At 41.4% G+C, this 24,388-nt stretch overlaps 4 protein-coding genes across 6 annotated transcripts; all 4 read left to right on the top strand.

Moving 5' to 3' along the window:
• The first annotated feature begins 1,188 nt into the window (after window positions 1-1,188).
• On the top strand, window positions 1,189-3,978 carry Bap60 (Brahma-associated protein 60). Of its 3 annotated transcripts, XM_089596288.1 has the most exons (8): window positions 1,189-1,239; window positions 1,313-1,376; window positions 1,494-1,698; window positions 1,785-1,960; window positions 2,291-2,636; window positions 2,711-2,908; window positions 2,979-3,237; window positions 3,308-3,978. In XM_089596288.1, exons 3-8 carry the CDS (start codon window positions 1,582-1,584, stop codon window positions 3,712-3,714), a joined length of 1,503 nt encoding a protein of 500 aa, XP_089452414.1. In that variant the 5' UTR covers window positions 1,189-1,239; window positions 1,313-1,376; window positions 1,494-1,581; the 3' UTR covers window positions 3,715-3,978. The 3 variants fall into 3 exon arrangements, with proteins under 3 accessions (XP_089452414.1, XP_014213994.2, XP_089452413.1); XM_014358508.2 differs by having other exon boundaries at window positions 1,189-1,376; window positions 2,306-2,636; XM_089596287.1 differs by having other exon boundaries at window positions 1,189-1,376.
• Window positions 3,979-4,170: 192 nt separating this feature from the next.
• Spx (Spliceosomal protein on the X) lies at window positions 4,171-6,163 on the top strand. The gene is made up of 4 exons (XM_014358511.2): window positions 4,171-4,232; window positions 4,550-4,633; window positions 4,712-4,986; window positions 5,063-6,163. Exons 1-4 carry the CDS (start codon window positions 4,199-4,201, stop codon window positions 5,774-5,776), a joined length of 1,107 nt encoding a protein of 368 aa, XP_014213997.1. The 5' UTR covers window positions 4,171-4,198; the 3' UTR covers window positions 5,777-6,163.
• Window positions 6,164-7,294: 1,131 nt separating this feature from the next.
• LOC106643401 (uncharacterized) lies at window positions 7,295-8,766 on the top strand. Its single transcript, XM_014358513.2, has 3 exons — window positions 7,295-7,498; window positions 8,176-8,437; window positions 8,732-8,766. The coding sequence occupies exons 1-3, from the start codon at window positions 7,295-7,297 to the stop codon at window positions 8,746-8,748; spliced, it is 483 nt and encodes a 160-aa protein (XP_014213999.2). The 3' UTR covers window positions 8,749-8,766.
• Window positions 8,767-14,052: 5,286 nt separating this feature from the next.
• On the top strand, window positions 14,053-24,090 carry LOC149373452 (uncharacterized). The gene is made up of 4 exons (XM_089596365.1): window positions 14,053-14,140; window positions 14,227-14,386; window positions 16,614-17,015; window positions 24,021-24,090. The coding sequence occupies exons 1-4, from the start codon at window positions 14,053-14,055 to the stop codon at window positions 24,088-24,090; spliced, it is 720 nt and encodes a 239-aa protein (XP_089452491.1).
• Window positions 24,091-24,388: the final 298 nt, after the last annotated feature.

The following is a 24,388-nucleotide window of genomic DNA, read 5'->3' as shown; positions in this document are numbered from 1 at the left end:
ATAACTACTTAACCTAATTTCTCAATAGGTTTTAAATTATATCAAAGTGACAAGAGCTCATATATATATATGATTTGTATACAAATCACATAAATGGAGAATATAAAATCCAATATTGACAAAGTTATTGAATACTTTATTGTAATATTCATATAAACAAGTTTCAATTTGAATGAAACTACCAACTTGGTTGACTAGCAGTGATAATGAATTTTACATGATGAATCGATTTGATCTTTGCTAGGTACAAGAAGATTATTAAAGATTGATGTTACTATAAATAAACTGAAAATAAGAAATCGGGCACATGTACATATACATACATACGAATATTTCCGATTTTGGCAATGGGTACAGGTAAATTACAGGTATCCAGCGTTTGTCTCGACGGTTAATGAATAGCAAGAAGAAAACAGATAACTGGTATTGATTCGGGAATGGAGAAAAGCCGATTGACTAATCTTAGTCATTTTCATAAAGTAAATATTCATGTATTGAACAGTAAAGGTTTTTCGTGCTGCATTTCACCTGTGACATGAGACTCCAACCTACAGATAAGAGCAAAGATGCTGTCTTCGCCTGTGAAAAATTGACTCGGGACTTTCATTTCTCATAACGGGACCAAAATGTTTAACTATACACAAATAAATCCAAGTGAAACAGGAATATCTAACTTGTGACCCCTTCTCATTTGGTACGATTTACCACTCCCCAGGTCAAAATTTCAACTCTGGTGTTCATACCATGCCAATCATGTAAGCAGAAATCAACAAAAACTTAATTACCTTTCCTATCCTGGAACGTTAATATTCTCGGTTATAATTTGCTAATCACTTCTTTCTTGTAATTATAATCTACACTTCCTTTTGTCAGCGTTCGTTAATTGAGTAAATTCCCGATTTCCGACGACAACTTCCCGTAGTTGTTGACGACATAGTGACTGAGTCACCAGATTTTGGCTTTGCTTTTCGCCATGGCTGTATAACGTGCGTTTTGTTGTCTTTCTGGAAATGACGGCCATTGCCCGCAGCGAACGGTATTGTGACGTCGGGTTTCAGCCAGTTTGAAAACGTCGTTTTTTAGTTCGAGAACCGCCACGCTAGATGGCGTTGACTCCAAACTGAAGTGTACACTGTACGCATAGTATAGTATAGACGTATATATAGTGCTGATTTCAGTTGGCAATGCTGATGAATGTTTAGAGTTTAGAGGAGGAACGTCAGCGTCATCGACTATGGGGTATAGAACAAACTCTGAAAACTACCCGCATTAATGTGCAATGCACTTTGTCTTGAAAGTACTTTCTTTGCAGATTGAACCCGATATTGTGCTTATCTTTTAATGACATACATCAAGAATTCGTATAATCGTTATCGGTAAAGCTGTTTTGTTTTCGCTCGTAGTATTTTGTGAAACATCTAACCTCAAAGTTTCCGACCAATTGTTCTCTTGTATTGTTGTTTTCAACACTTTGCTTTTATCATTGTTTACAGTGCGACCGTGCGAGTGACTTTTTAATCTAGATGAGCGGTTAAAGTGGTTTCTCGTGCTTAAAAAAGTGCTCTCGGACAAGAAATAAATATGGCGCAAAGATTTCCGGTGCCTAACGCAGCGAGCAATGGGCCTCCGCCGCCGCAAAGGTACCCATCACCCTCGGTGCCACCGAATATGAGACAGTACTCTGGACCCAATTTTCCTGTAAGTTTGTCGTTAATTTCAAGTATTATTCAGCAAGTTAAAAGTCAGGACAAAGAGTTACTTACTGTCAATGATAATAATTTTAGATGCAGCAAAGATCAGGCTTCACCCCACCACCACAGATTGGCTCTGGAGGACCTGGTCCTGGAGGCATCATGAGACCCAATCAGCCTTATTCAAATATGAGACAAGGCCCATTGTCGACACCTCCTGGTGGCAAGAGGAGCGCGGATCAGCGTTTACCTATGCCACAGCAAAAGCCGTAAGAGTCATAGATTTTTAATGACAATGTTAATTTTTTTATCATTCATTTACATTTTTTATTTTCAAGCTCCAATTTTCATCTACCATTATGCATCTGTAAAATGTCAGATGGTTATGCGTAATGGTAGACAAAAAAAACCATACTATGATTTCAATGATGTACGGTTTGATTTTTTTTTCAAGTTCTGCAAATCTGGAGCATCGGGTAGATCTCTAAATTCATTTCATGGCCCACATCTCACCATCAAAATTCTTCAAAATTTCGTTTTGGTTTTTGAATTCCGTCTTTTTTTTCTTTTTCCCTCTTGTCCGTTAAAAACTCATTTAGGTATTTTTGGAACAGTGACTTTTCACATTCCACTTCTAAAAAGAAGAAAAAATTAGCCGACAAAATTCTGCCGCAAAAAGTACGTGATCTAGTGCCCGAGTCGCAAGCTTACATGGACTTGTTGGCGTTTGAGCGCAAGCTTGATGCCACGATCATGCGAAAGCGTCTCGATATCCAAGAAGCGCTTAAACGACCTATGAAACAAAAGCGCAAGTTGAGGATCTTTATCTCTAATACTTTCTATCCAGCCAAAGAGGCTACTGAAAACGAGGAAGGTTCCGTGGCCAGTTGGGAATTACGAGTCGAAGGAAGACTTTTGGATGACAATAAAAATGATCCTAACAAGGTTGGCACTTGCTAATGCGATTAAAAAAATTTATTTTTAATGATTAATTTTTACCATCTTGATTGTATTTGCAGGTTAAGCGAAAATTTTCCTCATTTTTCAAAAGCCTAGTCATAGAATTGGATAAGGATTTGTATGGACCAGATAATCACCTAGTGGAATGGCATCGTACATTGACAACTCAAGAAACTGATGGTTTTCAAGTAAAGAGACCTGGTGACAAGAATGTCAGATGCACAATCCTTCTACTACTAGATTATCAGCCTTTGCAGGTATAGTTTTTTAACATTATCTCATTTTTTCATAATCTATAAAAATATTAATTTATTTTGTTTTTTTCAGTTTAAGCTTGATCCTCGATTAGCGCGTTTGTTGGGCGTGCATACGCAAACGCGACCAGTCATCATTTCGGCCCTCTGGCAGTACATCAAGACTCACAAACTTCAGGATTGCCATGAACGAGAATACATTAATTGTGATAAATATCTAGAGCAAATTTTTACTTGCCCAAGGATGAAGTTTGCTGAGATTCCTCAGCGTTTGAATCCTCTGTTACATCCTCCAGATCCAATTGTTATAAACCATGTTATTAGTGTCGAAGGTCTGTACTAATGAGTCGTTTGAAAAATATTTAACAAATTTAATAAACTTGTCTGTTAAATTATTTTTAGGTACGGAAACAAAGCAGACAGCCTGTTACGATATTGACGTAGAAGTGGACGATACGCTAAAGACGCAGATGAACAATTTTTTGCTATCAACTGCGAGTCAGCAAGAGATTCAGAGCTTGGACAACAAGATCCACGAAACAGTCGAGACCATAAACCAGCTCAAGATCAATCGCGAGTTTTTCCTAAGTTTTGCCAAGGACCCTCAACAGTTCATCAACAAATGGATCATATCACAAACCAGAGATCTAAAGACAATGACAGATGTTGTTGGAAATCCAGAAGAAGAGCGCAGGGCTGAATTTTACTACCAGCCTTGGGCTCAAGAAGCTGTCTGTCGATACTTTTATACCAAGGTTCAACAGAAACGCGCAGAGCTGGAGCAGGCTCTTGGAATACGAAATTCGTAAAAAAAAATGTATCGTCGACGTAATCTTAATTTTAACGATTTATTATGGACAAACACAATTAAGTTTGACTCAGCAAGATCATGAAAATGAGTTTTTGTAACTATTTTGAAGAATATTTTTAAGATAATAATGTAGAATGGACGTGTGATTGAGAGCGGATTCTGTGTATGGTAAAAACGTATCATTACATTGTAAATCATCAATATACTAAATGAGAATTTTATATGTAGGCTTGTAAAAAATAAAATTTTACTCATAATGCTATTTTTTGTTTCTATTACCCCTTAAGTTTCCCTGACTACTATTAGTGAGCGTTTCTGAAGATGTAAAAATTTTAAATTCATCGAAATATAATATTTAATAAAGATTTGAATGACGACGCAAACTTAACTCTGCAGTGGTACCAACACTATCTTACAAATACTTATTGCTATGTTCAGTCGGTATCTCACATGTTTTGTCTGGTATTGTCGTTTGAAGAATAATGGCAGCCGGGCCGATTGCTGAACGCAATCAAGGTAATTATTGCCATTTTTTGCATTTATTTCGTAAAAATTGAAACAATCAGCAACTGCTGTGATCAATTTTGTTATAGAAATTTTTTTGTTGCATGTTTTAAGTCATGCTTTATACAAAACAAGGCCTACAAACGTCATAACCTCTAAGTTTTTAATTTTGTATATCAACAAACCAAGCAAATATTAATATTAGTGTAAGAAAATTACTTGGATGTTCCTTCTATGTTTGTCTTTTAGAGAAAATACATTCTTTTGAATATTTTTCTTGTCATCAATGTCATATTAGACAAAACTTGCATAAATATTTTTGTGTTTAGATGCCACAATATACGTGGGAGGTTTGGATGACAAAGTCACAGAATCCCTTTTATGGGAGTTATTTGTACAGTCTGGTCCTGTTGGTTAGTTTTGTGTTTATAATTTTATGTTTACGGCAATAAAACGACACATCATGTATTTACCTAAGACATTGTTTGCAGTTAATGTACACATGCCCAAAGACAGAGTGACGCAAATGCATCAAGGCTATGGATTTGTTGAGTTCATGGGAGAGGAAGATGCAGATTATGCTATAAAAATAATGAACATGATCAAGTTGTATGGAAAGCCTATTCGTGTGAATAAAGCCAGTGCTCATCAAAAGAATCTTGATGTCGGGGCCAATATTTTCATTGGTAATCTTGACCTGGAGGTTGATGAAAAGTTGTTATACGATACATTCTCTGCTTTTGGAGTAATCCTTCAAACACCGAAAGTAAGTTTAGCTGCAACGATAATTGATTGCATTTTTTTGGAAAGATACATAAAACAAAACCAAACTAATCTTTCAGATTATGAGGGATCCAGAGACTGGTAACTCAAAGGGTTTCGCCTTCATTAATTTTGCATCGTTCGATGCCAGTGACGCTAGTATCGAAGCTATGAACGGCCAATATCTGTGTAATCGACCGATCTCTGTGTCCTATGCGTTCAAGCGTGACGCCAAAGGTGAACGACACGGCAGTGCAGCCGAGCGTCTGCTGGCCGCTCAGAATCCACTGAGCCAAGCGGATAGGCCTCATCAACTGTTTGCGGATGCACCCCCCATGATGCCAGTGATGCCAAACATGCCCATGCCCCATCCCCCGCATCACATGATGCACGGTATGGTGATGCCACCGCCACCGCCACCGACAGGGCCGATGCCGCCTATGGGCAATCCTCCTCCTCCACCAGTGCCACCACCACCAACGGGCTTCCCGTCCGGCATCCCACCGCCTCCTCTGCCGCCGATGCCCAACATGCCAGCCCATCCTCCTCTACCTCCGGGCATGCCGCCACCTCTGCCGCCAATGCCCAACCAGCAGAACCAACAGCAGAGAATGATGGGGCCACCCCAGTGGGGCGCCCCGCCTGGACAATTTCCACCACCTCCACCACCCACCGGTGCTCCACAGTTTGGACAGCCCTTCCCGCCTCAGCCACCTCTACCACGAGTACCACCAAACGCTTGGAGGCCTCCTCCGCCGTTCCTTCCGAGGAGTATGCCACCGCCACCACCGTAGCCCGTCAGTTGAAGCATTCAATGGCTTGGCTCTAGAATAGAGTTGCGGATGCTGAGGACTTGAATGAAGTGATTTGTAAGTCACTACGTCGTGCGTATGACTATGTGTGAGACGATGACTCGCTCAGTGATTTCATCATAAGTGTATAAATTAATTCAATGTCATTGACGCGGTCGGTTTACGTAGCTAGGAATTTTTCAGTGTATTTCAAATAATTAATTTTGTATGTTTAATTTTGTATGTTTAAAGGCGATTCTTTATTCAGTCGATACAATACATGAGAAACAGTACAACCATGTTGAAAAAAAAAAAAAAATACCAATTTTGTATAATACATATTTTATACACATGCATATATGTTAAAGGGAAGCAACTAGTATGATTATATATTTAATAAATCTGACAATTGTAATATTGAGCTAGTTGTTATTTTTACACGGCCCCCGTTAGTATGCAAGTATACCGACCCAGATAACTTTTGCTCGACACGCGAAAAATAGTCGTATAGCTTCGATTGATGCAAGCTAACGGCGAATTTACGAGCAGCTGCAAATTTCGACCTAGTATATAGACACCTAACTGTAATGATTACATATATATGTATCCCAAAGTTATTGCCTTTGGTGGTTCGTGATATCGCCCACACTCGGATGGCATTGGTTTGCCAATAACCCTCGTTCCGAGCTCTCGAACCCTTAGCCCAGATCCATCCAACTGACACGCATTCGGCATCCCAAATCCATACCATTTCATCCAGATGTAATAAATTGCTACCGCGGAGCGGGAAAAAAAAAAAAGCCGGTCACGCACACACCGACGTACTACAGCAATATCGATCCGAACGCGAGGAAGTGTCCGCATCGATTATTTCGCGTGTTGGGCTGGCCGGTGGTCAGTGCTACGGGAACTAGTGCACCGACGACAAGCTCGCGGGACAGGAAAAATATCGTGTTAAATACTCGTTTGCGCGCAAAATTTGCCGCAGATCGGTTGGAGCTTTGAGTGCAAGCGCCGATTTATTTGGGCGGCGGTGCACCATCGATGTAATTAGTATAGTTGGATTCTTACGAAAAATGCACGATGGGAAGGAGGACATCGCGTAGGTGGATTTTGCGGTTTCATCAAATGGCCGCAAAAAAAAAACAACTCTGCACTATGAATTCGCCCTTGGGCGTGTAAAATGTGGTGTGCGGACGTGTCGAAAGATCTTAACTTCACGTAGCAAAAAAAAAAACAAACAAAAAAATTAAATTAATTAATCAACAATGGCACATCGTAGAGTCCGTGCACTTGTTTAATTAAAAAAAAAAAAAAAACATTCTCGCTGTTTGTGTGTGTGGGTGCACGTGCTATACACGAGATCAAAGACCCGTTAGTCCAATTTTCTTATAGCCGGCTGTGTATAATGCGTAGCCGATAATCGCACAAGGATAAAACCCACGGCGACGACACCGGTGGTCATATAGGATTAATGACAAGTGAGTGAAACACCGCCGCGACGCGGATGGGTAAAAAGGCATGGCTCGACTGTCGTACGAGTGCGTCAACGCGACCAAAGCCGAGGACCCGAAGCCGTTTCCCTGCTCGTCTGAGAAGGTGTGCCTGTATTGTCCCAACCCCCAGTGCTGTTTTATTATGCAGCGGAGACCGCCCAAGCACTTTTGGGAGACTTGGTACTTTTGGCTCGGAGTCGTGCTCCTTTTGATCATCGTCCTGTCCACGGTGAGATTTTTTTTTCTCCCCCCATTTTATTATACGTGTTGAAGATCGGTAAGCGCGTACACACACAACCGGTCGCTTTTAATCGCTTGTTATTTTTGTCTTTCGTCCATTGAGTTCGGTTACGAGGATTAACATCACAGGGGATCGATATCCCATCGTGAAACCTATAGACGTATCCGTTGGACATTGTATTTGACGTGTGTTTACGAATGTTTTTCTTCTTTCATGTCAGCAATCAGGGGAAAAAAAAAAAAAAAAAAAAAAAAAAAACAAGGAATCAACGATCGATACTTGATACGAGCGACTGCTGTACGGGTGTTATATATTGCAATGCTTTTGCTTTCATACATTATTTCAGAGTCACGTACGACGATTACGGCGTCGATATACGAGAGCGCGATGGTCGCATTGATAAGCAGGACAATTTTTTTCCCCCTTCATGTACAAACGTTAAAAATAGAATGTTCAACAAAAGGGGGAGGTGGGGGGGGAGTTGTCAGCCTCGCTATAGGACGCGAAAAATAATCATCATCAATCGAGAATCCCGAAGCGATCGAACGAGCGTAACTCTTTATTTTTGGCGACTCATCGGAAGCCAAATGGCAAAACGAATCACATGTGTATACCGATCTGCCGATTTTTCGCGTCAAACTGAAACTAATGTATACGTTGCGAAGGTGGGGACGTACGTGGTGAGCAGTTGCAAGCACAACCTCCAGGCGATCGGGTACAGCGTCGGTAGTCGGAACAACGCCGGTAGCGGCAACTCGAGGATCTCGACTATATCGAGGTCAGTTGCCGATGTCGAGGAACAACAACAGCTGGAGGAGCCCAACAACAGGCACGAGATTTCCATAAACATCATACCGACCTCTGCTGTGCTGCCGACGCACAGGAAGATCATGTTCATCGCCCCGCAGTCGAGCTATGCTCACCTCAGTAAGTTTTTTTTTTTTCATTTCCAGTGGGTCGATGAACAACGGAGAAATGAACACGAGTTTTGCATAGAACACAGCGAGCGCGTGCTCGAGCATTTTTTTTTTCTCTTTTTTTTTGTATCCATGTACGTTTAGCGCAGCTTATTCTACCATTCGGCAGGATGATCGTGCTCTCTGTAATTGTTTTTTTTTTAATCTGTATATTTTACTTTGTTTGTAGTACACATGCGTATATATATATATGTATAATGCTCGTTGAGCAAGAACAGTGACTAAGATTTCTTAACGATTCCAGCACCGATCGTTGCATGACACTCGGCGATCCTCCAAGTCCTGCTGTCCATCTCGACCAAGTGATGTACACGTATACGATCGCATGTACCATCCTCGAAGAGTATATATATGGTATATACATACAGCTAGGAGAAGAAGAAAAAAGAAGATATCGGCAAAAGGAAAGAAGGATGCAAAAAAGATCGGGACGGAGTGCTCTTCGTTAACTGCAGAGGAGCCGATCGGAAGAGGCTGGGAGTGATTATACGGGAAAACTCTGTAGCGGCGCATCTTTGCTCCCTCGTCGATGTGTACTTACCCTTTCCGAGATCTCCCGACGGCAGTTGCGCGGCCGATCGTTCCTCTCTCTCTCTCATTTTAAACTCCACGTCCTCTCTATTTCTCTCGAGCGAGGACTTGCGATCGGCCAGAGAAAGAGACGCGAGGGAGACCTCTCTTTAATATTGCCGATCCGATCGTTTTATTTTTATTCTTTACTGCAAAGTACGAGCGCAAAGTGCATGATGGGTAAAAAAAAAAAAAATGAGATGGAACACCGGTTTATCGCTATTTCCTACAATTTTTTTTATCTTTCCGCGATTCCCCTGCCTCGAGATGATCTTCACGATTGCATCAAATTACAAAAAAAGAAAAGAAAAGAAACTAAGTGAACCGAATGAAAATTGGATGCTTATACGCTGTAGCGCTCGCTTTTGTCGCTACTGCTTACCAAACTCCACCAATGTGAGAGAGAAGAAAAAGTAAACAAAAAAAAGTATGTATTAACGAGTGCTCACGTACATACAAGTAATGACATTCAATTGAAAAGAGCGTCTCGCGTTGAAACACCTTTCGAATCGCGCAAGCTCGTATATTTCAAAAAGAAAAAAAAAAAAGAGACGCCGGTTGAACCGCGCAAAATTAAAGAGCGTACGGCAAAGAAAACTGCACCCGCAGAAACGGTCTGTCCTCGAGAAACAAAAAGAAAAAAAAAAAAAAAACACCGCGTTCCGGAACACAGAGATCCTCCTCCGCCCCATTAACAATTAAGAGAGAGAGAGAAAGCGCTTCCAAGCCATACATTATAATATATACACGAGCGAGCGGGGTATTTGCCGTCGCGTCGTCGGGCAAACCTGTCGCGAATACCTGCGGCGAAGGAAGTTCCAAGAGCCGAGGAGACCTGAGAAGTAAAGAGAGGAGCTCGCGGTTGGAACAATGGAAGAGAGACACACCGCTGATGGAGTGGGGGCTTATTTTATTTGTGCATCTTTTTATTTATTTTTTTTTTTTGGGGGGGGGGAGATCAAGGAATCGTAACTCAACAATAGAGTCCGAGATTCGGATTGAGAGAGAGAGAGGAGAGCAAGTTCAAGGCGCACGAATTTTCATACCGTACGTTGTGTAATATAAATATATGCTCAATGAAAGCAGTAAATAATAAATGCTACGAAAAAGATGAAAAATAAAATAACAGCTCGTAACGTTATACCGAGAACTGAAAAGTAACTCTGCTACAAAGGGCGCGGGCAAAAAAACCGGAGGAGAAAAAACCGTGCAGTAAAAAAAAAAAAACTTGGCTAAAGAGGCGGGGGGGGGGGAGTTAATTAAAGTCACAGGGTAATCGCTCCATTATGGAGGCTGGGAGAGTCTTGTACATTACGACGACGCGTGGGACACTACCGTGGAGGGGGTTTTCGCTGTTTATCTCGATGCGACCTTTATCCCTACCTTACATGTATCTCTGTTGCACTGATTTTTTGCGAATCCAATATATATATATATATAGGATTTACGTCTTTGTTACTCCATACGCGTTTTATACAGCTTTTCAATCGGCACGATTTTTTTCGAGGAGTCGCCTGGATGACACTCGATTTTGTCACTTTTTTTGAAAGTCACAGGGTATTTTGATCATTGCGTTTCACAGGTGTACCAAATAGAGGCGATAAGCTCTGCGTGGATTTGAATTTTAAATCTCGAAAGCGTCTCCAAGAGGATGCGAAAATTTATTTCGGCGCGGCACTCATAGTCGGGGAGTAAAAAAAATTCCTCAATCAAAGCCGAGATCGATAGTTGTTTTTTCTCGCCCCCTACACCGTTTTAAATTAGTTGGAGGCTTTGCAGTGAAACCGTTGATTCCGCGGTATAAATAAAACGTTGTAAAAAAAAAAAAATCTATGCGGTAAAAAAAAAAAAAAAAAATACATAAAGCGACTGGTGTGAAGTGATGATGGTAATCGGCGATGACATCACTTACTATGAGGAAAAAGTAAGAGATGCACCAAGCAGTACTTGTGACAAAGACGTCGATTCTTTTGAAGCACAGGTGCGTAACTGCGTATTATTGAAATATCTTTGCGCGAAGAGTAAGATAAATGACCCCACCGGACACGAGTGCGTTCGTTTAAGGAACCGCGCAACTTTTTTGTTCATCTCCTTCTTTCCTCGGCACGAGCGAACCGGCGCTTTTTACGCGATCGAGTAAGCGCGCGCTTTCGCTCGAGTGACGAGCAGAGAGAGAGACGTTCACGAGTATATGTACATTCGTCAAGAGCCGATGGAGAAGTAAAGTCAATGTATTATACCCGTTGAAAAAAAAGTGAGACCAAATGATTTGTGTGTACTTGTTTGTACAGCGATTGTGATTAACGATACGATTGGATACCCCGTGTTTTTGTTTAATATATATATGAAAACAGTGATTTAACAACGATAATACCCGCACTCGACGTAATCACGGGATAAAAATCTGCTCGTCTGCTCGTTTGAATGCGAGAGATAACAAGCAACATCCACACGCGCAAGATTATTATTATACGTGTACATTTTATAGATGTTTCTCCGCGTAAGACAAGTGTACACTTTGGTTATTCAATTTGTCGTATCGCAGTGGATTGCACCGGTTGAGATGACGTAACGAGAGCTCCGATGATTTATGTACGATATTGTTATCATCTTGCAATAAAACCGGTCTATATATGTATACATCACCTCGTGTTTATTTGTACATCCCTGGATACCTTTTAGGGGTAAGAACAATGGAAATAATCGAATCGAGGATGGCACTGCTGTGGTCCCACCCCCGTAAAGTGATGTTACGTGTAGGTTCGCATGGACAAAAGGATCGAGTACCCGATGTGGATAGAGCGATTCCCAGTGCCGTCAGCGAGTACTCGGAATCGGAAAAAAAAGGGGGCCCGAGAAGTACGTGTACGTACGCTCGGTCGCCCGTAATTAGGTAGATAAAAGGTAGGTGATTCTTACCTCCCCCCCCCCCGGTTTTTTTGTACGCGAGCAAAGGAGGCATGCGGGGTGTACAACACACGGGAGCCAGTTTTAATTGCCGCGGGGGGCAAGTAATGCGTCTTCGAAAGCGTCGTCGTGCTTTTCGGGAGAGGCTTCGCGGAATTAATCAGCTCGGCGCGCTCGACGTTTTAATTGAACGATTTTTCATGAGTAATTGCCCCCCCACCTATATTTTTTTTTTTTAGCGTGTGCATGCGCATACAAGTCCGGGCTTTTTGGAAAAATAACTATATCTTTTTGGTGATTTCAATTGATATTGCTTTAAAAATCGTTAAAATGGCAAGGGAATACAAATTGTCGTGGCTAAAAAAAATCAATGCGCATGCATGCAGAATCAACCATGCGAGAATAAAAAATTATAACTTATTTTTTCCATAAATACCGCAGATCTATGTGCACTCCCGCAAGTACACGTGGCTTTGCGTGCACAGGGCAATCATTACAGGTAAGTTAATCCTAACGATTTTTCTTATCCTCGCTCGGATCACACTTTTACCTATATTTTTATTCGCGTTTCAAACTTTGAGCTCGTGGGATTATGTTTAAAACTAATTTAACCTTACACAACATAGGACAAGAAACAAAAAAAAATAACAGTTTTAAGTACCAATTCTCTCTCATATACATGGCCAATCCGAATAAAACATAAAACTACTTAACTAATTAAACCACACAATATAGATATGGCTTTTTTTTGTTGATCGTTCATATATAAATATATAAATTTTTATTTCGAACGTCACAGACTTTTTCTCCCATTGATGGAATCCAAAGTCATTCAAAGTTTGTGGTATCCTCTCATCACACCCATAAGCTTATTCCTGTCTCATATATCACTGTCTCGTAATGTTGCTGCTGAGCAACTTTTTTTTTTTTTTTTTTTTTTTTTTTCTTTTGACATTTACATACATTAAACACACGTCTTATTATCATTTCAGCCTTTTTCGACCTCCGTTTTTTTTTCCATACTCGTATCCTCTCCATATTATGCGTATTTAAACACTCCCAAAAACGTCGATACAGTGATGACATCATGGTTTTAAAATTTTTTGAGGTGGAAAAAAACGAATGGATGAAATTTACAAATTTTGCAGTATTTATTGCTGCGTATACATTTCACTTAAATTTTCGTAGATACCACAATCGAGAAACGGAGGATGATTTTTACTGTTAAATGTACTCTCGACAAAAAAACTTTGTTTTAACGTTTTTATCCCCGAAGATAGAATCACTACACAACTGCGCGGTTTCTCTTGACGAAAACAAACTCACAAATATAAACTTTCGTACGTAAATGTTACAATATTATTTCTGTGTATGTTAAAAACAAACAAAAATAAAAAACACGTCCCTCCGATCCACAATGGAAGTACAGTGACCACAATAGTCTCTGGAATCAATGGAAGTCATTGACACGATAGACCCATGTATATATTTTTTTATTTCCACTCCTCTTCTTCTGGAAAAACAAACGACCTCGAGTAAATCGACCCCAAATCATCAAATATATATATTTTTCCCTGTCCAGCTCGTGCGCACGCGAAACGTCCGATCACCAGCATCATCCTCGTAAACTCGATGACGGGATTAAAATAGAAAAAAAAAAAAAAAAAAAAACACGCGCTCTCGCGGTAAAAGAAACGTCGGTGGTGGTGGACGGAGAGAGAATGAGAATTGGCTGGTGGTGGTGGTCCGAAAAAAAGTCCTCCTCGGCCGAGGTGGGAGGAACTAAAATTAGTATGGGTTTAAACCCACCGCGTGATGATTTTTTACGTTTTCACGCGCCAGTTGGTAGATGGGCCCGATATTCGGCGTTTTCGACAAGTTGTTCGCCCGTCCGTTCATTGACAAACTCTGCCCGGTATCGGTTGCGCGTGTTTTGCCAACTCTGGATTTTTTTCGGCCAAACCTTCCATTGCTTTCGTATCCTCCGATTTACCACCAGTTTTGTGACTTATTTTGACAAAATCTTTGCTAATTTTCCTGAATCAATTTACACACTTTTGACAAAGCGCCACCAGTGAAACACACACAATGGCACGTCCACCCAGCGTACCAAGTGCTGTAGGAACAACAGTCATCATAATCATCCTACTCGCGTGTGGTACCAATCAAGTTATCAGTGAGTACACAATACCATGTATTGTACACCACGTCCGACGAGACCACGTAAATAACCCAATCACCTTGTATATGTACTGTTCAAAGGTAGAAAATGCGTGTGCACGAGCAAGGCGTGCAAGGAGAGCGGCGCCAAAGTGTGCAGGACGCGCTTCTCCTGCTACACCGAGCTCATCTACGACGGGAGTCTGCAAGGGGCCAAGGAGTTGCCTGGAAATTCCATAAGGACCACGCGTGGATGCACCGAGTAATGTGTTTTCTCTCTTTTTTTTTTTTTTTTTTTATATATATCCATGTATGTACATATATTGTATTTGTACAGTCGACGTGGACTTTTATTAATTGAAGTGGGACTGACCCTGGATGTCTAATCAATTAGATAATTTATTGAAAAATTTTACTGGAAAGTCGTAAAATAGCAGTTAAATAATTCGCACGGCCAATTGATTTCGCGGAATTTGCCGAGCGAAATACCGAAAAACGTGAAACCTATCGCGATGCTTGTAATTTTTCGGATGAAATCACGACTATAGTCTCTGATATTTGAATGTTATCTCAGGAGATAAACATCTTTTTTTTCTCTCTCTCTCTAGTCCCCCCATCGCGCCGTGAATGAAATATACATCAGGGAGAATGTATAAATTTTACTTTTTTCGGAGATTGATGCGCCGATACGGAGGTGCTAATGAAATATCGTCATTATGGAGTTGCCGGATTTTAATTTTCCGACACTTACATAACTCCGGTATATATCGATAAACAATGTGGTGGTATCAGCTGCGTCCTTCTGTTGCTGTTAAAGTATGGATGAAATGGCTCGTATTTATTTATAATTAAGTATTAAAAACGAATTAAAAAAAAATAAAAACAATTAACATGTTTTGACGACGAGCGAGAGTTTCGATCTTACGGTGGAGTCGCGAGAAAGAAGAAAAACACGTAGCCGCGTGTTATTGTATTTTTCACTCGAAAATAGCCCTCCTCGATAAATTTCACCTCAGCCGAGAGAAAAAAAAAAAAAGAAGAAAACAAATACAACAATAATTCCCTCTCTGCAGTCCAACTGTACTGCAAGCTCGTCGTTGCCGTCTCCCATCAATAAACCCACGGATAAAATCGCTCGCAGCTGTAAGTGCACAGAAATAAAAGAAAAAGAAAAATTATTTTACATTCAATAGTCATCATTTCATCCCGGGTCTTTAAGCACTTACGAGAATGCAAATGAGACTCCATAATATATACGTACACACATGCCGATAATGAGAAAGTCGTCGTAACATACGTGGAATGTATATGTATATACAGTACGCCGGGGGCTGCAGGCATAACATCGTAAAATTAAATTGGACAAAAATCAACAAACTCGATGGACCCCACCTTCTTCGATAGATCACGAGACGACAAAAGAACCCTCTGTTCGAGTTTTCATCGATCCGATCGTTTTCACCCCTTTAACCGAGCGTCAATTATCATAGCCATTGATAAAAGTTCGCTCACCTCGGCGTTACAAAAATCGGTATTATTTAACGTCGAGGCAATCGTTACTATGCACATCGAGTGATGTATAATGTCGTAAAAAAATAAAGAAATATAGTAAATCGGTACAATTGGCGTGAAATCTATAAGTGATGCGGCAGCAAGGAAATCGTATACGCAAGCCGATTTGTGTTATAGAATATATTTAATCATCCCTCTCTCTCTCTCTGCTTAACAGAGGTCGTGAACCCTATCGGCTCGAATATATATTTTTTCTTTTCTTCGATCTTTATATTTCCTCGTTGCCTGTATATGTGTGAAACAGCAGTGAGAAAGAGATAACGAGCTCAACTGCTCACATACACATATGCGATTAATCTTCTTTTGCCCCGTTTCGCAGTTGAGTACATGCGCCGATTCCACGAAATCGCTTACCGATTCTGTAGATCATTGTTTTCAATTAATGTTCGACCCTTTAATTTGTTGTAATCACGAGATACTGCATGTATATATTATGCCCTCCTTGTACACTCGCGGACGATCGATCTCGAAATTTATTTGTGCACTCGAGAATAAACGTCATCAAGCTTAATATATAACATGTACGTTTTATCTTTTAGAATGAAAAAAAAAAAAAAATCAATCGAGCAAGCGAATGTTGTTCTTATGTCGTGTAATAAAAAGATCGTTGAATATTTTGCGCTTAGAGTGCTTTGAGGTCACTTTGTTGTTTATTTAATAAAATTTACCGATATTGCTCGATCTGCTGCGAAAAAAAAAAGAAAGTTTGTTGCATATAATTGGCATGTTTTCTTTCTTTTGTATCTTTGTAAATATGGCTCGTAATATACGTAAGTAATTGTTTTCCTTAGCGATTTAGATAAAAAGCGGAATTCATGCCTATCGGCTTTTTTTGCGAAATCTTAATATGTTTTATGTATTAAATTACTATTCGTATAGTAATAAAAAAAAAAAATAATAATTTTGTGAAATTTCAGAGGTGCAACGCCCCTGCTGTGCGAGTCGAAGTCGTGGCACACGGGCTCGAGCGACGAGGACGCGGGCTCCAATTCGTTGGAGCATCTGGGCAAAGCACCGTGGCCTCGGCTGACCTGTTGCGACAACCACGACTACTGCAATGCCGCCGACGAGGACTTTGAGCCCCAAAGCTCGTCCCCCCGAGCCGTGACCTCGTCGTCGATCGTCGATCGGATCATCGTCGAGACTCGAGACGACGGTGCTTTGGAAAATGCCCCCAGGGATTACCGATCGGCGACCGTGACCATTGATGGAAGTGCCCTGGGTGCCCACCAGACTCTACAGCACCTGCACATCGCCGCTCTGATACTCGCGATAGCCGCTCTCATATCCGTCTTTGGCGCCTGCTACGTTGTCACTAGGTTGGTGCTTTTGCACATAACTTACAGAACTGCGAAAAAGCTTTTCGACAAAGTTTTTTTTTTTTTTTTTTCTCGATGTTCATAAATCGGTTTATTTTCAACTCTTACGAGTGGTCATTTCACCCTTTTATGATTCTTTATCAAATACGCCACTAGTTTTTTCATTCCTACATCAGAAACTAAAACTGTTCGATTGTTTTGTTACAAACTTTCACAGAATAATAATTGTTAACTCAAGTCTTGAAAGTTTAAAGAAATAGTCCTTATGAAGAATATATTTTTGATGAATTAATGCCATTCACTTTGAGTAAAAATAAAATTTTTATTGTTTAATTTTTGAAAAAATGTACTTCAATTATTTATTTCTCGTAAAGTAGAGCAAATCGACGATGAAACATTGGGTACACTGTCCGCGATCAAATATGGGGTCAGTGCTTTTTTTTGTCGACGGCATTGGGAAACAATGATTAGCTTTTAATTCGGGGAATCAAAGCCGACTCTACGAATGACAAACGACAACGGAGGGGCATAAATTAGCCGATTCCATTTTTTCCTCCTCTCTTTCGTCGTCTTGGTCCAACGGCGACCCTGGAAGCAGATGTTATTTATTTACTTTTTTCGATCCATTCCTTAAAGTAAAAAAAAAAAAAAAAAAAAAATTAATCACAGTTTTACAAACCGACCGACAATCTACAACTGTCTGAATCAATCGTATACTACCCGCGAATCATTAAGTTGTTCAACATATAGCACCATCAAAATATAGCCGTGACAGATTATCCAATAAATCTAAAAATAATCATCCTTTCGGAACCATCACGCCCATCAGAGCAGTTGCAGCTCGCGATTTTCGCGTAATGTCGCGTTGATGCGTTTTGCATATATTACAACGGTATAATGTACCATACCGCCAGCCAGACCCAAGAGAGCGAGGGATAAAGCGTATATATGTGCATGATCTTAGCATAAATTCGCCTCGTTTTCACCGGCGTTTAATTACCATAATTTATATTTATGGCCTTCCGCGTATACACGCATCTGTCGGATATGATAAAAAATAGTCCTGCGCAACTAGATTTTATACTGGTTCCCCTCGAAAACATGCGAATATTACGCGCTCGAGTACGTGAAAGTTTTTTTATTGATCTTAATCGTATTGGGTATAATCGGTAAAAATCGTAATTAATAATGGTACTTATCCCTTTGGAGATTTTTTTTAACGAAAATTCTCCTGTGCATAGATGTTGTACCTACACAATGTATTTTTAATTTAAAAAAACAGTGGAAGATCAAGGATTAGCTTAAAGGAAGGTATAACAACTAAGCACTCTGGTCAGCTGTATTTGTCACAAATGTCATTGAATGTACAAATGGAAAAAAAAAGAAGTTTGTCCAATTCGCATAAACTTTGCCATGGATGATATTTTGCACGTATATGTGTATACATACCCACCTGTACGTATATACGACTGTGATTTCTCGCAGCCAATAACGCACATTGCATTGCGCGGCATGAAAATAAAAGGCCCAACACAAACAACCGACCGGCCAAGCTGGTGCATCGCGTATACCCGTAGCCATCAGCCATTTCCATTTAAATAGCGCTGGTGTACTTATATATATATACGTATAAGGAACAAGTGCCAAGTCATTTGTGTAAATTGAAGCTGCTGCTGCGGCAAGAGCCTCTTTCTACGCGTTCTCGCGTACTGCACTTACAACACCCATCGTTGCCTTGCATTGTGCGCGATAATCGCGTCCTGTGGGCCCCCTATATAACAAGCACACATTCCACGTGTTATATACCGACATAAACGCACTCACGCCCAAGTGCACACAAAAATCGTCATCGAGATAGAGGAGAGTGTATTATATATACCCTTAAACACAACAAAAAAAAACACCCCAACCCCCCTGTTTCTTCTGCATCGCATTCCTTTCGGCGAGTCTTTGGGCTCCGGATACAGCTCCCTCATTTTCGTCCTATATACTTACAGGCAACATATGCCGGAAAAAGACCGCGTTGCGTTTAATTAACGCTTGTCTCAACCCCTCCCCCCACACACCCTCGTCTCTGGATCACTGTTTTTGCCACTTTACCCAGAGCACACCCCGGCCTGCTTTTTTTTCTAATTCATTTCACCCCGCGTCTTCTCTAATTAGTGCCCTAATGCCCCGACCTTTTTGCCGTCATTTGCGCGCCCAGCGCTCAAGTTCTTCTTTAATTACGGGCTTCTCTTTTTTTTTTTTTTTTTTCCACACGTCTTTGTATATAAATATATTTGTATTGGCTCGGCTCTCTTCGTGTCTCTTCCGTACACTCTGGAAGAAGTTTTTAATAGCCCGTCCGAAATTTCGGGTCGTCCAATAAAATCCCGGTGAGTCGACATTATTTGATATACCTAAAAACGCGCGAGCGCGATTTCAGGGCCGATTGAGGGAAGAATGTCATCTGTTGGGTTTTTTTTTCTTTTTTTTTTTTTTTTACGGTGATGATGCACACGTGTATTTTGCGTCGGGCGAACGGAGGACGATCTAATTGAGTGACACGTGTTTAACGTAATTTAAACGAACGGATGCTGTCGCCGATTTAGAGATCCCATACCATCTAATGTGACCTTATTTAGTCCACACTCTCAGACGTGTACGTGGAAATGACCTTATCGATGAAACAGTTGTATCATAGAGATTAGTACACTGAGAAAAAAAAAAAAAAAAAAAAAAAAAAATTACTGTGCTAGAATGGTAATCTGGTATCCGGGGAATTTTTACATTGGCCAGCCTAATTTTTACGATTATGAACAGTAATTTATATTGTACAAACAGCAAAAATCACCATAATCGTACTAGCAACAAAATTATTTTTCAAATAGTAAAAAGCCTCTAGACGACCGAATATTATAATTATTGAGTAAGAGTCCATCCATGTAAAGAAGATTTTTCGTTCCGATGAGTCAGATGTATCTGAGTGAAGCTTTTGTTTGTCACGTCAAATAATATCAAACACGTTACGGGTCATGAAAACCCAGCGTCATCAACAAGCTTCTGAGTCGCATTCTATTACGCAAAAATAACTTTCACTTTACACACAATACTCGCGCTCCCGAGTCTCGCAGGAGGACAAGCGCTCACATATACATGTATACTTTGGTTTTTACACGCGTCCATATTTCATCCGCGCGTAGGCCTTTAAAATAAATAATACGGCAAGCACACGTGCGTTATCCGCCGTAAAAATTTTTTATCAAACCCGCCTCGGGTCCCTCCTGCCTCTCGGTCCTCGAAGAATTTCGAAACACACGTCAAAAGGGATTAAGAAGGAAAAAAAAAAGACACAGCGCTTCCTCGTCAGCAGTGTACGATATTATGCCGCAGACGGGAAGAAACAGCTGCTGCCGCGACGAAGAGTAAATATTATACCATGTGCCAGCACACACACACACACTCGGCACATATTATACGCGGGCACGAGGGAAAAAAAACAGAAGCTCCGGGAAAAAATGGCCCTCGAGAGATAATGGTCCCTGGCGCCGATGGCACCCCCTCGTTATCGCGGAGCAAATATTACATATAATATTTTTGTGTACACAGTTCGTCACTCTCATACCAGATCCAGTACAAGCGCGATAGTTTTTCTAAGTACAGCAGCATTGTGGCCATTATATTTTAGGGAGGCGCCTCGATAGCTGCACCGTATATATAGGTAGGTATATATGCATGCACATTCGGGTCCTTTTATCCCCTTGGGTGTTATTATGCAGCGAACGAACGACGAGCGCCCGAGAGTCCGATTTTCCGTGCCAAGAAATCAATTTTCCTTGGCCTGCTGTACGTATGTATATATACCAACGTCCACGGACGCGCTTTTTCAAACCGAGACTCTTCGGTTTTCCATCGCGTGACAATTTCCCGGTCCCTCCGACGACGCGGTAAACAGCCACACGAGAATTTACGTGAGTTCGTCTCAATTTCATTTAGTTACGTCGCAAATTATTTGCTCGACGCGATCAAGTACTTATTCATGCCAAACGCGTCGCGCCGCGTCGACGACGTCCCCGGGTCCCTGGCAAGAGAAAGAGCCCTGTTTACCGAAAACTGACCGCATTTTTCCTGCACCCCCTACCCCCCCCGAAGGAAATACATATAGACACGTACATTTATAAGCTGTCTCACCCCCACAGCTGTACCATATATAATATACCACTGTACATGTCACCTATACACATCCGCGATTCCTTAAACATCGGAGCTTTTGTATACACCCCCTACAGTAGTGCACCAATGTTGTGCGCGCGGGGTAAGACGGGGGGTACAAAATAAAATCTGCCGGCTGAACGGCGCTCGCAGTGGCGGCTCGTCGTCTCGGCAGCGCGACTCCTGCAGCCCGGGCCAATACACGCGAACACAGCAGACGTCTGGGCCGACTGTTGTCGCGACGCGCTATAACCGCCCTCTTATCAGACCCCCCCCCATTTTTTTTTTTTTTTTACACTCGTATATATACGTGCACCCCCATGCGGACTATCTTTTCTGAGAGAGAGGAGACGTATATATACCTACCTATACGTCCATCTACCCCGGGGGCCTTCATATTCTGCACCTTTTTGGCGGAAGAAGAGTTTCTCTCGAACGGGGCCCCCTCGGGGGAGAGAGCTAGCCTCTAATCTGCTACGTCCCCCCTCCCCTCCCCCAACCCTCGTTGCTAAGTGGGTTTTCGAGTTCGAGGTCCTAAAGTGAATATATGTGTGATGGGCGCTCCTCGTGGGACCCCGTCTCCTTCTTCATCTTTTACTGTCTTCCCTTGGCTTGCTCGCCTCCCCGCGTGTGCCGGCATATACTTTTTGGGACCCCCGTTCTATCTGCACCGTTGTGGGACGAAAAAGGGCGCGCGTTTATGGCGTATATATTTTTCTCTCTTTCTTCCTCCACTCTCGACTCCTCCCTTTGGCTCTTCGTTTTTGGCACAAAGAGAGAGAGAGAGAGAGGGTATATACACGGCTCCTTCTTTTTCTCCCTTTTTGGCGCGCCGATTGTTTTTTGCGCTGCAGGCGCGGTATCGTCTTACGTCTCATTCTGCACCCGCGATCGAGGCAGCATATATACATATACATCGCTTCTTCTCCTGTTGTTTGGATACTTTGAGCGGCATCAGGGGAAAGGGACGAAAGCGCCGCTTATTCTTTTCCCCTTGTGTATGTATAATATATATAATACAGGGTTCTCTCTGCAGCACCGACGTCTTTTGGGTCTCTTTCTCTCATCGTTGACTCTGTAATATGCACACAAGGCTCGTTCCTTCGCTATTACGACGATGATGCTAGCTTTTACGATTTTACGGACTTTTTGTATAAATTTATATTCTCCGCTTCCCCCCCCCACCCGTTTTTTTCATTTCGTTCTCTCTGTCGGAGACTATAAATACGTTTATTTGCCTCTAATGATTGTTGTACGTAATAACCGCGATCTAGCTTGTCTCTCCTCTTTTTTTTTTGTTGTATGGTGCGTTATTGTCTATTGTGCGGATATTACGAGGGATCAATTTTTTACAATTATACTTGTGTTTATTCCGATACCGGTTGGCTGGTTGATTTCCGAGGGTATAGCGATCGAGCAAATTTTGCAAATTAACGATTCGTTCTGGAGACAAGTAAATAATTGATTAAAAGAGCGTTCCCGAGGTTTTTCCAAAGTGTGTACCTTTAAATCCATTTTTCTTTCCGATGTATCTATACGTTCATGCCGATTTTATGGAAAAAAAAAAAAAAAATTTAGAAAAAATAACAAATAATCGAATAACAATTCGGACAAAATAATGTAAATGTGCAAACTATTATGATACAATTATGCGCGTTCAAAGCCTTGATCTGCTGCACCGTCAGATCGAAATACGGTCAACCGCACAGTTTTGTTTCTCCGAAAGATCGGTAATTAATATAGTGACGCACTTTATCCGCGTCAGCCGATATTGTAACATATATATATATAACTTGTACACATACACGCCGGCGCAAACTCAATCCCTCGCCACTACATATATGCAAACGAGCAATCTAAAAACGAGAGCAAGTACCGTCTCGTCGTTGAAAAAATACATATGATATCGAAGAAAAAAAAAAAAAAATGAGAATCAAGACCTCGGCGATCATCTCTCTTTGCATGCATACAGCGATACGTATGTCGTTTTCTCGACTCTCATCCTTATCAGCCCCTTTCTCGGTTACACACAGCTTCCTCTACACAATACACATACTGCACACTCACTCCCTAACGCACGTGTGTGCGCGGTCCCTTATCTCTCCTCTCCCCGAACCGAGAGTCGTAGGCGAAACAACACACACACTCTCCGAATCAGCCGATCAGAAGCCAGTTTATACGCGATTTCTTGTGTATGTTATGTATATGTATACTTGGTGTGCATTGCCCGCACGCACTCGCTCCATCTTCCCTCCCCCCCCCCCTTGCTTTATCACCCCGTGGGCCTCTTCTACACACACACAAAAAAGAAGAAGAAATAAGATAAGCCCGAGCGCTCGTCTTGTTTGAGCACTGTGTCTGAGAGAGAGAGGGGATAAAGCGTAAATTAAGGGAGACTGTATTTATATACATAAGCGCGACTCGAGGTTTCCCTTAAGTGCGTCTCCCGGTTCGCCGGGCCTTTTTTTTTTTTTTTTTTTTTTTTGCTGATAAGGTCGACCTTTTTTTCGGATCGATCTTATTTTTGCATCCTTTTTCTTATGCAGAATGGGGTTCTTTGGCGCTTGTAGAGGAAGTGGCTCGGATAAGCGTTTCGGGCTATCATCTGTGGGGTTTAATTGCTGGGGATGCCTTGTACACGCGGGGACTTTTTTCGCATATTCTCGAGCAAACTTATTTTGATCGAATCGCGATCGGTGTACAAATAACAAAAAAAAAAAAAAAAAAGAAGGATGATAATAATAATATGGATCGAAAAGAACAACGCCTTTCTCCTTATGTTGGATTGTCTCATGTTTTTGATTGCTGCAGGTTTCTGAGCGCCAGTGGTAGCCTCTCCCACAGAATGGACCATCGGTACGACGACCGGCTGGACTTTTAAACGAGCATAGCAGCAGCGCGAAGAAGAAGGAGGGGACACACGCAGTTGCGTGCAACGAGACCTCGACGTCGCGGTAAGTGCAACGTGCCTTGTTGGTATAACATATATATACGTGTGAACAATGAGAGCTGTGGCCATTTCAATTGTGCCGTATATATACGCGTACAGCCGGTCTTTGTTCGTACGACGCTATTTTGTATATACACATGGACATCACGTATGAAACTCGTTTATCTACGTGGTGTATGGTTTAATTTTTTCGTCTCAAGCGAGATTTTTTATTTTTTTCAAAAATTCA

This window comes from Copidosoma floridanum, unplaced genomic scaffold, assembly GCF_036245765.1.
Source record: "Copidosoma floridanum isolate Cflo_tuat_1 unplaced genomic scaffold, Cflo_Japanese_pri ptg000030l, whole genome shotgun sequence".
Classification (NCBI taxonomy): domain Eukaryota; kingdom Metazoa; phylum Arthropoda; class Insecta; order Hymenoptera; family Encyrtidae; genus Copidosoma; species Copidosoma floridanum.
Note: the sequence above shows the minus strand (reverse complement) of the source record. Positions and strands in the feature narration are given on the sequence as shown.

Coding starts and splice junctions, on each gene's coding strand:
- Bap60 (XM_089596288.1), top strand. CDS start 1,582: ATGGCGCAAAGATTTCCGGTGCCTAACGCAGCGAGCAATGGGCCTCCG. Junction 2,637..2,710: donor ATAAAAATGATCCTAACAAG/GTTGGCACTTGC, acceptor TTGTATTTGCAG/GTTAAGCGAAAATTTTCCTC. Junction 2,909..2,978: donor TAGATTATCAGCCTTTGCAG/GTATAGTTTTTT, acceptor TGTTTTTTTCAG/TTTAAGCTTGATCCTCGATT.
- Spx (XM_014358511.2), top strand. CDS start 4,199: ATGGCAGCCGGGCCGATTGCTGAACGCAATCAAG. Junction 4,233..4,549: donor GATTGCTGAACGCAATCAAG/GTAATTATTGCC, acceptor TTTTGTGTTTAG/ATGCCACAATATACGTGGGA. Junction 4,634..4,711: donor TGTACAGTCTGGTCCTGTTG/GTTAGTTTTGTG, acceptor CATTGTTTGCAG/TTAATGTACACATGCCCAAA.
- LOC106643401 (XM_014358513.2), top strand. CDS start 7,295: ATGGCTCGACTGTCGTACGAGTGCGTCAACGCGACCAAAGCCGAGGAC. Junction 7,499..8,175: donor TGATCATCGTCCTGTCCACG/GTGAGATTTTTT, acceptor TACGTTGCGAAG/GTGGGGACGTACGTGGTGAG.
- LOC149373452 (XM_089596365.1), top strand. CDS start 14,053: ATGGCACGTCCACCCAGCGTACCAAGTGCTGTAGGAACAACAGTCATC. Junction 14,141..14,226: donor TGGTACCAATCAAGTTATCA/GTGAGTACACAA, acceptor TACTGTTCAAAG/GTAGAAAATGCGTGTGCACG. Junction 17,016..24,020: donor GCCTGCTACGTTGTCACTAG/GTTGGTGCTTTT, acceptor TGATTGCTGCAG/GTTTCTGAGCGCCAGTGGTA.